Source organism: Stegodyphus dumicola, chromosome 10, assembly GCF_044657685.1.
Source record: "Stegodyphus dumicola isolate Sdum_Otavi_A_Nest chromosome 10, ASM4465768v1".
Lineage (NCBI taxonomy): Eukaryota > Metazoa > Arthropoda > Arachnida > Araneae > Eresidae > Stegodyphus > Stegodyphus dumicola.
Genome location: NC_140777.1, coordinates 179,086,376 through 179,101,154, shown reverse-complemented (window position 1 = coordinate 179,101,154; position 14,779 = coordinate 179,086,376). Strand labels below are relative to the sequence as shown.

General features: G+C 29.9%; 1 protein-coding gene across 2 annotated transcripts in view; it reads right to left on the bottom strand.

The window, feature by feature from the left end:
* Positions 1 to 219: 219 nt before the first annotated feature.
* The window catches only part of LOC118186231 (glutamine amidotransferase-like class 1 domain-containing protein 1), a 31,540-nt gene continuing 16,980 nt past the window's right edge, over positions 220 to 14,779 (bottom strand). For both annotated transcript variants that reach the window (XM_035356316.2, XM_035356317.2), the window contains exons 4-8: positions 8,780 to 8,885; positions 3,699 to 3,806; positions 2,627 to 2,718; positions 2,196 to 2,289; positions 220 to 1,097 (exon numbers count right to left, since the gene is read on the bottom strand). In XM_035356316.2, coding sequence (XP_035212207.1) covers positions 955 to 1,097; positions 2,196 to 2,289; positions 2,627 to 2,718; positions 3,699 to 3,806; positions 8,780 to 8,885 — 543 coding nt within the window. In that variant the 3' untranslated portion in view covers positions 220 to 954. The remainder of the gene's footprint in view (positions 1,098 to 2,195; positions 2,290 to 2,626; positions 2,719 to 3,698; positions 3,807 to 8,779; positions 8,886 to 14,779) is intronic.

Below are 14,779 nucleotides of genomic sequence, written 5' to 3'. Positions count from 1 at the left end.
TATTTTCCACTTAAAATCAAATAATGTAAAATATTTAAAAAATAATAAATACAAATAAAATTTCATTTAATTATATTTAAGTTTTCAAAATTTAATGTTATTCAAATTCAAGGGTAATTTACTATTATTTACAATACCCAATTATGCAGTAAGAATTATGCAGAAAGATATATTACGCAGTATAAAGAATAACAAAGACAAAAAAGAATATCAAATCAATTAGAATTTATATGAAATTTATTTGACAAACAATTACCTGTTCGGTAAGTGGCTTATTTTGTATACAATAAGTTCTTCACTCATTAAATGATACATATGAAAAACATGCCACATGACTATGCTTAAAACAAATTAAATAATACACCTTAAATTATTCGATTAGAGAGAAATATTTAGATTTCAGTTTTCAGAACTGCTAACAGTAAAAGTATTTCATGCATTCACATAACAAGATTAGTTTACATGCTTATATATAGTACAGAAATATGGATAAATACTGATTACATAAAAATAGATTTGTTTAGTATAAAAAAACCTAATATCTATAATCACATTAAAAATATAATGTAAAATATTTTAGTTTATTCAAATAAAAAAATAAACTACATATGGTATTACTACCATATTTAGTCATTTTGAAAATTTATAACAAATTTTTTTTTTTTAAACTGAAATTGCTATATTACTATATGCTTCATTTTTCTATACCTTTAATAGATAATTAAATAGAATATAATGAATTATTTTTTACCTTAAAATTATAAGTAATTTTTAATCTTTCAAGTGCAAAGAGAAAAATCAGTCTATTCCAGTTTAAAAGAAAATCGGGAACATAATAATATAAGAACATAGTATGTTTATGTAAATCTCAAAACTGCAATTAAAATGACTAGATATGCAGAGGAATCAACACATCATATGCTTATTTCATTTCACACTGACTTCCAAAGTACTTTAATGTGGAGATTTGTCTTTACGTGTGAATTTTTGATTGTGTAGTAATATTAAATTCTGCACAGCAGTAATAGTTGATTGCTCATTTTGTCCAGTAATTAAATGTCGATCCACAACAACATAAACTTCATCTGGTTCACTACCTTGAAAATAATAAAGACATATTTTCTCATTAATGACAATATTTAAAATAATTATTAAGAACAGAATTCACTTTCAACAAAATCTGTACTCATTAAATATATAGTTGATAATGTTTCAAAGAACATAAAAAAAGTATCGTTTGTGGCTAAAATAACCATCTTATGTATCCAATTTCTACACACTAAAAAATTAAGATAATTTCATGTTACTGCTTCAAACTTCATATATAAATTTGAAAAGTTTGAATGGTTAAATAACATAAATAAACTAGTAATCATTACACATAAGAAACAGTGAAAATTATTAATTATACAAAAGTAGTTTAATGTATTCCAGTAAAATAATAAATGGTTAATTTAAATCCGAGACCTTCACCTCGTTGACAAGACAACGATTTAATAATCTGTAAGGGATTAGTTAAATCTTTGAGATAAAAAATTAAAGGTCATAAGTTAGTTATGCTCCAAATATGACACATTTATGAATGACAAAATGATAACAGAATCTACAACAATTTATTCTCCATTCAAAAACAGCACTAACAGGATAAGAAATCAGATCCTTATTTCTTTTGTTTAAAATAAACATGTTTAAGTATTATTTTTAAAAAGGAATACACTTTTGTATTACCTTCAGTTTTATAAAGAATATAGAATCATTACAATTGTTTTTAGATTCTTAGAAACAATTCTAATTAAAAAATGAAAAAAATGGCATAGATATACATATATATTTAAAAACTTTATAGCCAAAACTGCTTATTATTAGCTCAATAATTGCAAAACAATTTTTGAATAAAATCTTAGGGGGTGGGGAGAGAATTAAAAACAAATTTTATTCAAATTTATTTATTAAAATTTATTACTTTAGTAGTCATTCAAAACATTAATATTTTAACAATAATTTGCCTTAAACATCTATGCATGAAGAACTTGTAAAATAAATCTGGCAACTTCCCTTTAGGTTTCTCATTTTGTCTTCTTTTAATTCATTTAATTAATTTAATAAGTATATAAAATTTTAAATCTTTCAAATAAGAAATTTATAACAAATCAGGACACAGTAATAAACACAAAGACCCCAAATAAGGAACTTACAACTATATGTGGCCAATCTATCTTTAACAACATCTTCTGGAATGATAGGAATACTTTCAAAATCAGGATTTCTAGCTAATTCAAATACAGAAATCTGGAAATATATAAAAATATCTGTTTTTTATATGAATATTTTTTTTTCATACTTTTGTACCCAGTAACTGAAACAAGCAAGAAGTTGTGTATTATTAACAACAACTTCATAAACAAAAGCATACATTTTATTATCTAATTTCCTTTTGTAGCATATGAAGTTTTACTGAATAAACATTTTTTATAAAACATATTACAGGCTTACTAGACATTATTTTACATATTTTGTATAAATTCAAATGCATTATGAGATATCAATACAATGCTTAAATATAAAATTAACTAACTTTTTAAAAAAAAATCTAGTAAAGAGAAAAAACTTAAAGTTTTAAACATACTGATGTAAGGCTGTATTTTGAAAAAGACCAAGAATCTTCGTCACAGGCAGAAAATAATGCAGCTACACCCATACCGATGGCACATATAGGTTCTACAAAATAAAAACAAATAAAGTCTGGTTATTTAATACATTACTATTTAGTTATTTAAAACATGTCATACAGTTTCAATTTACATTCTTCCCTATTTGTCACATTTTCAGATATTAAACATTCAAACTTTGTGTGATTCATCTTTTCAGTAAATTTTAATTATCTACATTTTTAGACAAACTAATAATTTTATTAAAATACTTGAAATGTCTAAAGAACTCTGATTTAAGAAACTTTATAACAGCCTTCATAAAAAAATTTATTCTACCTCCTTATATCTGAAAAGTAATAATATACTTATAATAAATATTTCTCAAGTGTTTCCAAATTAATCTGCCATTTGATTCTTATATTAAAGATTCATTCAGATTTAGATAATGGTAAAAGTTGAAGTGTTTCATCCATTTACAATTATACCAAAACTTTAAACTAAATTAATTGCAATATATTTTTTTGTTAAGAAATTAACTAACCTCATCATTCTTAACCTATTATCAGTATCATATTCCCACATTTATCTTGCTCATATGTTACAATCTTATTGCCAATTATTAAGTACCATAAAACTGCAAAATGTTTGGTTGAAAATTAGAGAACAGCAGATATATTCATCTCTGCACTTGTGTATTGTTTTACTATATTTTATCCAATGAATTATGTGAAAAAGCAAAGAGAATATGTGAATATCCATAACTGACTGTTATTAGAAAAAATATTCATGAATAAAACATAATTACCATATTAAACATCTATTGTTACATTTATATATTTGTAATATATGAAACTCAGAATCACAATTTGCCGTTGGATCCACACTTTTTATACAAATGTAAAAATGACTGAACAATACACACACACATACGTACATACATATGTAATATGTTATTTATAATATATATATATATATATATATATATAGCTCAAGAATAATATTTTTTAAAATTTGCTTTTTATATATTTAACATATTATATAACCTACTTTTTTCTTGTATAAAGTTTTGCAATATTTGGGCGAGATCTTTATCATCTGATAAGTCAAATGCAGCACCTGGTGAATGAGGAATAAGTAAACAGGAATACCTATGAGCTATAAAGAAAAGAAGGGAGAAATGTTATTAATTCTGAGTTTATATTAAGAATTTCTTAATTAATGTGAAAAAATTAAATTGTAGTATATATAATTTATTCAAAACTCTCATGCATTAAAATGATACATAAAATTTTAGAAAAATTATAAGACATTATATAATAAAAACATAAATAAAAGGTTCTTTTCTACTAACAGGGTGTCATTTAGCACCAAATATTAATGCTAGCATGATGGCAATCCTAATGATATGTACAGCTTCATGAACTGAATGGCAATTTTTAAAATCTAGAATACAAAAATAAAGATAAATCCAAAAATGCAAATTAGATTTTGGTAGATTAATTTTAGATTATACTGGAGACAAAGCTATTAATTTCATTAACACTGCTGAAAATATTTGTGTCTTCTCTTGAAATTAAAAGAAAAAACAAAGACAAATCCAAAAATTTAAAATAGGTTTTACTAGATTAATTTCAGATTACACAGGAAACATAAAGCTACTTATTTCATTTATCAATGCCAAACATATTTTGTCCTTTTCTGCAAACCATGTCACTTGAATGTGATTATTTAAGAATTTAGATAATGGCAGAATACCTTCATAAGAATGCCTTGACTTACCTGCACCCTTATGCTGGTCTGCCACTGTTCAAAAAGACAAACCTTCATATATGTGCCCTAACATGAAGATGCATGCCCCTTATAAAGATCAGCTTCTATTTTGGAAGAAAAAGAGCACATTTTTTATAAAGGTACACTTATTAAAAAAAAAAAATCTATATCCCTCATTCTACTCGGCCAATTCAAGAAATTCAAATTGCGTTCTTAATGTCTCGAAAGCACAACTTAGGATATATATTAGATTTATATATAACACTATTCTTACATAGGTATTTTGACACAAAATCGGACTTTTTCTGAAATAACATACCATTTTTTTTATATATTTCGATTCTACGACTCAAATTATGCCTAGATACTAAATTTTGTAAAATTTGGTGTGAAATTTACGAAGAAATTCAACAGTTTATGTTGGCCCTTTTTTTTCAGTTCGTACCAAGAATAGTTCACTTGACGAACTTCTTAATATATGGCAACCTATTTTCCTTTCCCTTTCTACCTCGTGCGTGAGGGGGGAAGTCATGATTGTTCCTTTTTTCAGATAATGGTCTTTATATTATATTTTTAATTATAATTGTTAATATTTTAAATATTTTTCTTTTTCGAATTTCATTTTAATCGTTTAAGTTGCATGGATTCTTTCAAATAACTATTTTAAAAATTTCTATTTACTCATTCGAACTGCATAGTTTAAATCAAAGGTGCAGCTTTTTTTTAATAGTTTTCTTTATACCACATTTTTAGTCATAGTTACTATTTTAGGTAATTTTTAAATTTTTAGACTTTTATTTTAATTCTTAGTGTTGCATTGTCTCTTCAGATAATTATTTTAAAATTTTCTATTTATTCATTTGAATTGAGCATTTTAAATATATCTATTAATATAAATTTTTCAGAATTTCATTTTATTTATTTGAATTGTGCTTCTTTTGGAAGAATACTTTGTAACCCAGATTACGATGCATTTGAAAACTGCATATATTAAAAGAGAAAATACAATAAAGCACAGTTAACATGCCTTTCAATGTTCCGTTCAGAAAAGATTTATAAATAGAGATGTATAACCGACATTTTAACTTAGGATGACTTGCATACACTGCTTTAAACAGTTTCATCATTGTGCCCATTGCTTTACACAATTTTATTATCCTACCTTTGGTTTCTTAAAATGTTATTCATATTTTAGTCAAATATTTTATTTTTGAAATCGCAAGAATCCAATATCAGAAGATTAAAAAAGTTTTAATTAAAAAAAAAAAACACAAATACTAAATTTTACGCAAAAATTTATTTTTTCTTCAGGCATTCTGCAAGTATATTAAAAAGCATCCAACTTTTCGAAACATCTTGATATTTCTGACAATCATTTTAAATAAAGTTATCGCCTTCTATTTCATAAAGGCCCACAAACGGTCGAGTGGTAAAGTCACTGAACACCGGTAGTTCACTCCGAGGCTCGAATCTCTTTAAACGGGCTGGTTGCATGGGCATTTTCGTGGATTTTCTCATGTGTAACGTGTATGCCAGCTGGTTTTCCTTACAAAGTTCTTCGCGAAGGTATCTTTCCTTTTAGGCAGATAGCCCAATCCAGTTCAATCCATTTCATCACTATTTGGTCAGAGCCTTTATCAGTCTTTAGAGGCTATGCATTTTGAAGGTATGAGATGAAAGGAAAGAGTGGTTTCATCAACAGGTTTTGGTTTATTTAATTATGGCAATGCACAATAGGGCTATCTGCCTATGGGGAGGGATGCTTTCGTGGTGGACTTTCTAAGGGAAGCTGGTTCATATACACGTTACACATGGAAAAAAACCACGAATATGGCCATGCAGCCAGCCCGTTTGTGGGGTTCGAACCTCGGACCGAACTACCAGTGCTATATATAAATATAATATATACCCTAAGTCGAGACATGAAAAACGCAATTTGATTTTTGTCAATCGACCCAGTAGAATGGGAGATATAGAACTGTCCCCCTTTTTTTTAGCAGTGTACATATCCCTTTATGCCTGGCACAAAATGCAAGTCACATTTTTATCTGCACTACTGATTAATTAATTAATGGAGGGGTACAAAAACCTTCACTTATACAAAGAACACTTTTCTTGCACAAAGATACAGCTACTTTTATGGAATAGGTACTTGGTATTAATATACCGAAGATCAATTTCATCCCCTGCTTAATTAATACAGTCAAAAGTCGTTAATTCGGACACCCATAATCCGGACCTCAACGCTACAAACTTTCTGCGCATGCGTCGCGTTCACGCATGCACACAGGTGTTTACGAGAGCGCATAAGACCCTTACAGCTGCGAATATGTTTGTGCGCATGCGCGTTTAATGTGTAACGGAGTTATACGCTAAGCTAAAGTTATCTAATTCAGTTAATGTTGCAGATTGCGTTGTTCCTTAATCTTCGAATTTGATCCGGCTTATTATTTTTTGCAGACTGTTAGAGCAATTTTATAAAAGTAAGCTTGAACTTTTGATTATGTCAAATAGAATTTCCGATATATATTTACTACAAAGCGAAAGTATGTTTTGAAATCCGAAATCTGTTTATCAATTTCACGCTGCTCTGCGGCAGAGGGGGGTGGCAGAAACGTCATTATTAGATTATGATAGATTAGAAAGATTATGTCAAATAGAATTTCCGATATATATTTACTAATATGTAATTTGTATCTACAAAGCGAAACTATGTTTTGAAATCCAAAATCTGTTTATCAATTTTACGCTGCGGATTGGAAGTTGATCTATCAGCACTATCCATATCTTCAGAGCAGATGTTTTTATTTTATTTGGTTTATACTTCCGTACTAAGTGTAGTATTTCATCTCGATATACTCGTCTTTGATATGATTTAAATCAAGTTCCTCGTCATTATAATTCGCTTTCGATAGTGAAGAAAGTGACCCAGAGGTTATTGAAAACGAAAACATTTCGATTGACAAATTAGTGGGTATTCTCAACACTTTATATATTATTATAGGACTTGAACAGCGGAACTTTGTAACTAAAAAAGAAATTATGTCTGTTTAATAGAATGAAAGAGAAAGTATTATCACATGAAACGAAGCAACTTACATTGAAGGAAATGTTTAATAAAGTAAACAAATAAATATTAAGCTTTTTCTTTTTGTAAATTTTGATACCCTTTAGATCATAATTGTTCTTTATTTCATAAATTACGATTTCATATTTTTAATTTTGTAATTTCTGCATGTCATCTTACCAGATTTAAACTGATGATCTATAATCCAGAATCGCCGAAGAGTCCGGATTAACGACTTTTGACTGTAATAAAAATGAAAATTGGACTTACTTAAGAGTGCCTCAGCATAAAGATGACAGCACCCTTATGAAGGCAGCTTTTTTTCAAGTTAGAAATTATCATCGTAAGTCTGTGTATAGCTTTATGATGAAGTACCCTTATGGAGGTTTCTCACTTTCTGAAGAGAGACCAACTTGAATAAAGGTTTGTACATTCTCACAACAAGGCACCCTTATGAAGCAGACCTGCAAGAAATGCTCCACTGATATTTATTTCAGCATTTTGCATGGTCCCACAACCATACAACAAATTGATTCTCTTCTAAAAAAAGATCGGCTCTTGGACAAAAAAGCAATGACATCTAGGACAGATTTCTGGATTGATGTTCTTTGATCCCAATAATTTGTAATGATGCCATTGCAACTGTTAACTGGGATATCATATAAATAGGCTACATATGGCATTTTGACACACAATTACAACTGGTGCTGCATGAATACACAATCAGTAGTAAATTGCTGTCATTTTTTTCCGATAGTAAAGTTGTCATTCGCTACCCATGACCCTGGTGGTTGAACCACGCTCTGTTAGTAAGAAACAAGAGATCTACCGCACAGTCAAAATTACACTTATAACTTTAGAACCAATATGTCAATCTTCCTCCTTCTCAGTGTTAAAATCAATTAGTCCATGATCATCCTGCAGCATTCTGAAATGTAATACTGGAGAATGCAACAAGTTATAATAGTTAATAAGAAATCATGTTTCAGATACAGTTACAATATTAGTGTTGATGTTATTAAATTGCTGCATTAATGGGTTGGGGCCTCATTGTGTTAATATACCTAACTAAAGTCTTTGCTGCATTGTGTTTACAACAAATATACAACACATACTAATGTATGTGTTTGTAACAGAACATGCAGTAAGACCTCTGTTATTTACAAAACTTTACTTAAAATTTTCAGTTTGAGAAACATTTAATTTAAATTCATAAACACTTTAACACAGAAATATTTAAAATAGCTTTCAGAAAAGCTGAAAAGTAAATTAATCTTAAGGATGTACTTACGATCTATTGTCTGTAAGCTGATTGGTATTGCTATAGATTTCATACGAAATTCATTTAACCATCTTCTACTCTGGTCATCCTGTTTTACAAACTCTAAAGGCTTGCCCTTTAAAACACATGACATTTTTCAAATAAATAGAATAAAAAATATCAATGACAAAATTATATTTATAACATTAAAGTACACAAAAAGTCATAAAAACTGACATAACATTTCCCAAACATGTTAAAAAAGTTATCAGGTTATTTTACAATTAAAGTAAAAATGTTATCCTAGAAGCATATGAGAGACTGACTTCTTGATACATCTCCCATTTCTTACTATTAACATAAATTAAAAATTTCCAATACAGAGTTTAAAAAACTACAAATGAAGAATGTATGATATAGGATAAAAAATTACTGTATTTCCCGGCATATAAGATGCACTTTTTCCTTTGAAAATAGTTCTGAAAATCAAGGGGGGGGGCACCTTATGCGTGGGTATGTTGTTTGTGAATGGGTCAAAGCTTCATGGGATGCTGTAAAAACAGAGACAGTGGTTAAATCATTCAAGAATTGTGGCCTTAGTAATGCACTGGATGGTACAGAGGACAATTTGTTGTATGAGAATTCAGATGCTGATTTAGAAGAGGTTTCAAGTGACTCATCATTTAGCTCTGGAGATGATTGTCCGAGTTTTGACGAAGGAGATTAAAAAAGTGTTCTTTCCCAGATAAATTGTGTATTTGCAGAAAGTATTACTTTGTATTTGTATTACTTTATATTTAAAATATCATAAATTCATTATAATGATCAGAATAAAAAGTTTTATTCTTCAAAAATGTGCATAAAAAAGAGGGTGCATCTTATATGCCGGAAAATACAGTACATAAAAGGGAAAATTCTTAAAATACTCTATAAATCATTTTTTATATAAAAATATTTAGACTAATGTATCCCTCCCTTTTTCAATATTGACTAAAAACTAAAACCCAATGGCGCAACAGCCTTTAGTGAACCATGGCCTGCAGTGCCCTTATATCGGCTTTCTAGACCATGGGCTCTGGGGTGCAGGAACATCTACCCTGGACAAGCAGTCCAGCTTGTTGCAGGACCCATCCCCCAGTGTCCCCAAGCAAACTTGGAACTCATTTTATCCACCCACACAATGGACTACATACATTTCCTGCATCTGGGGGTTTTTACATTGGCAGTTTTAAAAACTGTTTAAACTTACAGAAAAGACATAATAAAATTATACTTTTCCTACTTTCAGGACATTGACAACAATACAAAAATGTATTGACATGTACAGTGTAACCGTCAGTATTTATACAGACACACCAGACGACATAGATCTCTGGGCCAGGTCCGACTTGCGAACCCACACAGAGTTTAGATATCTATGGTCCAAGGGATCTCATCCTTGTGGACACAACCCCCGCCCTGCTTAATACAAAGCATTGGGCAGAACAAAGCATAGATATGTTAATGAACTTTGTCAGTTTGCCTCCGGGCTCGACTCCATTGGCGAAACATTCGAAGATATGAGTGCTCTGTCCACTCTGTCAGTCCCCGTTAAGAGAACTGAATGGGGTCAAATCCCCAGGGATTCAGTCAAGGATCTCCGATCTAGCTCCATCGCAGCTGAAGGAACAGACACAACAGCAACAGTACGGTCCCTGCCAAGCCTGAACCTACCTGAGTACAATACTGAGGTTCTAGTCCTGTGAAGCCAAATTATATACCCCATTTATACAGTAGAAAGTCTAAGATCTGGACATTCAAAATCCGGAAGGACCTAAAATCTGGACCACAAAACCACCAACAACTGTTTTTTAAGAGCTTTTCTTTTTTTATATGCTTTACGTATTTGATTCCCCCCTATAATAATACATGTGGAGAGTTTAGATTCTTAATTTCACTTTGACAATAAATAAAATACCTCATTATTGAAGAAATCATTTTAACATAAATTTGTGTGATCAATAATTTGATTCCACAGCTGTATACATAGTACATATAGCTTGGCATACATCTCAAACTGAAACATTCTACATAGAAACATGATTGATTTTACACCTACTAATATTTTATATCCTTGACGCCAACACAGCGAATCATTCTTTATTATATTTTGCTTTCATCACTACATGTTTATCCAACACATGACAACTTGAGTAATGACTCATGCAATGATGCCTTTTTTTTTTATATATTAGTAATTGAATAACAAAGAGTATGTATGGTAACCTTTTTTGCTGACATTACGCTTGGCAATGATTACAGATTTAAGTTAAACGTGCTAAGAAATGTTGATGAGAAAAAATTTTAACCAAAATTTCTTTCCATATGCTAAAAATAGATTTTGTTAATGATACTCATAGGCCAAAAGATTACATTTAGTGCTATTTGAATTAAAAATAACTGGTTTGATATTCACATAAACCCACAACTGGTGCCAGAGCTCAAATGACTGCACCGGGCAGCAGAATTTAGAGAAGCACCAAACAACAAAATTAAGGGATGACAAAAATTTTAGAAGTTAGGGAAAGTAAATTTAGGACCCACAGAGACTGCATCAGACAGTAAGCTATCTAGCACAGTCCATCAATAAGCCTTAAATATATGTGGGAATTTATTTATTTAGAACCCAGATAAGCCTTAAGCATGTGCAAGATAAAGACATAAGTATAATAAATAACTAATAAAATTCAGACTTAACTGTCTCAGAGCATGATAGAAGAAAGACAAAATTTAGTGGAACAACTTGTTTTTTGTCGTCTATCTCATGATACATAGTCATGATAGAAGAAATCTAACATGTATGCCAAGCGGATATACAGCTACGGAATCAAATTATTGACCACACAAATTTATGTTAAAATGATTTCTTCAATAATGTATAGCAGACACTATTAAACTGGACTAAAATTATTCTTTGCATTTTCCAAGGAATTTCAGTTGTACTGTTCCTTAACTTTCTGATTTGATCCAGCTTATTATTTTTTGTAGGCTGTTATTATTACAGCACTTCTATGAAAATTAAAGTTTGAACTACTTTCGATTATGTCGAAAAGAGTTTCTAATTCTGGAGCTGCAACAGTATCTACAAAGAGAAAATATGTTTCAATGTAGATTAAAACAAAAAGTGGATTTGCTGCAAAAAATGGATAAAGGTTTATCCATTTGAAAATTATACAAGGAGTATGGTACTGGAAAGTCAACTGTAAATAAGAAAACAGATAAAGGAACTTTTTAAATTTTTTGTGGATTCTGACACGCTCACAAGCAATGAATAACAGAAAATTATTCGTTATGCTAAAAGTGACGATCATGATAAAGTGATAATTGAATGGGTCAGACAACCTCGTAGTGAGGGCATGCCATTGGCAGGTCCAATGCTAATGGCTCAAGCCAAAATATTTCATGAAGAAATGAACTTCTGAGTGCAAATATTCAACAGGTTGGTTAACCCAATTAAAAAATCGCCGTGGTATAAGGTAATTAAAACTTTCAGGTGGCTGCTGAACTACTTCAGATAAATTCATTGAATTCACTAATAGTGAAAAGTTATCTCCAAAACAAATTTGCAACGCTGATGAAACTGGTCTTTTCTAGCAATACAGTATCTCATGAAAATGATCGGGCACAACAATGGTTTCACATTTTTAAGTAATAGGAGAAAAACTTTGCAATACACTAATAAAGAATATTTTCCTTTTCAACACATATTTCCTTAGCTCTCTCTTTGTACTAAATACATTTGAAAAAAATGAAATAGTAATTTAAAAAACAGCACTTTAGGCTGAAATGGGGGGGAAGCCCACAAAATTAATCAGACATTTTAATAATTTCTAATTAAAATCGTCTGCAATAAATAAAAAATGAAATTTTATAAAAAAAGCTAAGCAAAAATCTAAAAATTGTTCGCTTTTATAATTCGAATTTTCTTTTCAGAAAACATTCATTATTTTAACGCTTTCTTGCAATGGCTCAGTCACGAAAAGAAACATCATTAGAAACCTGCAGATTAGTAACTGATTTGTAACGAAAGAAAGGGAAATCTATTAGAAAAGCTGCCTATTTATTTAATTTAAGTGATTCTAAATTTTTTAATATTATTAAGCGTTATAAGAAACAGAATCATATTCAAAACAAAAGAAGACCTGGAAGACCATCTAAGTTATCTCATGGAACGAAATGCTTTATTCTAAGGAATATTAAAAAGAATCCAAAATGAAGTACTCCTGAAATAGTTGTGAAACTTCATAAATTATACGGAATATGTGTAAATCCAGAAACTGTAAGAAGACTAATGAGATCTGCAGGATATCGGGGGCAAGTAGCAAGAAGAAAATTTTATGCCAGTTAAAAAAAAAAAAAAAAGAAGAAGAAAACTTCGACTCGTTTTTGCAAAATTGATGAAACAAAAGACACCCAACTGCTGGGGAAAAAAAAAGTGTTGTTTGCTAATGAAAGCAAAATTAACATCTTCAGCTCAGATGGATGAGTGCTGGTGTGGAGAAAACAGCTGCAGGAATGCACAAGTGTAAACTTTTCATTATCGGAAAAAATACACGACCTCGAGCATTTAAAGTAAGGATTTTTTCAGTTATATATCATGCAAATAAAAGAGCATGGATGATACAGGAGCTAATGAATCATTGGTTTGAAAATCATTTCATACCTGAGGCTTGGCAACATTTGAATTTGGTTGGTTTACCTGATGATGCAAAAATTGTCCTAATTGTTGAACACTGTACAGCTCATACTTCACTTAAAGTTTTAGTGAAAGGTTATGTATCTGTATTATTCTTTTCTCCAAATTGTATGTCCATCATTCAGCCTATGGATATCGGAATAGTGAGTGCTCTGAAATGCAAACATAAAGTAGAATTTTAAAGCCCATGTTAAATTTCTTGAATAATGGCAAGACTATTCAAGAATTTTTGGAATATTTTAGCATAAAATCTGCTGTACGGAGCATCACAAGGTTGTGGAAGAATGTGTCTCCAGATACTTTAAGAAATACTTGACATAATTTATGGCCAGCTACCATATTTAAAGATGATAGGCACAAATTTGAAGGTTTTTGGATATCACAAACCAAAGGTGAAGTTTTCCAATTAGTGAATTTTTTAAAGAAATGTGGAGAAGCAATAATAAATGAAGATGATATAATAAAAGTTTAGTCTATTATATCATCTTCATTATATCTCTGACATGTTTAATTTATAATTGTGATGATAATGTCCCAATCATCAATCAACAGATGGCGAAATCTGTAGTATGGTTCTAGATCCGGAAAATACTGCTACCGATAGTGAAGAAAATGACAGACAGGTTATTGAAAATTAAAAAGATTCAATTGACAAGTTAGTCTGAATTCTCGACACAGCAATTACAGGACTTGAATAATGGAACTTTGCAACTGAACAAGAAATTATATCCATCTAGAGAATTAAAGAGAAAGTTTAATGACAAAAAATGAAAGAACTTAAACAACTTACATTGAAAGAAATGTTTAATAAAGTAAACAAATAAATATTAAGTTTTTTTGTTGTGAATTTTGATACCCTTTAGATGGATAAAAAATGCTTTTTATTTCATACATTCATATTTTTAATTTCAATAAATTCCACATGCTATCTTACTAGATTTAAACTGATGATTTAATAATTAAGACACAATAACACGCCGAATAAATACTAATTCAGAAGTCAAACAACAAAAATCAGAGTTATATTTACAAAATTTTCACAGGACTAGTTTCGATGGTTTTACCGAACCATCATCTTCAGCTGCAAAACCTATCTTGTTCATTTGCGGTTTTGCAGCTGAAGATGATGGTTCGGTAAAACCATCGAAACTAGTCCTGTGAAAATTTTGTAAATATAACGCTGATTTTTGTTGTTTGACTTCTGAATTTGATGATTTAATATCTGAAAAAATCCCAAATCCGGGATTGCTGAAGTCCTGATCTCAGTTCTGTAATAAAATTTGACATGTATAATT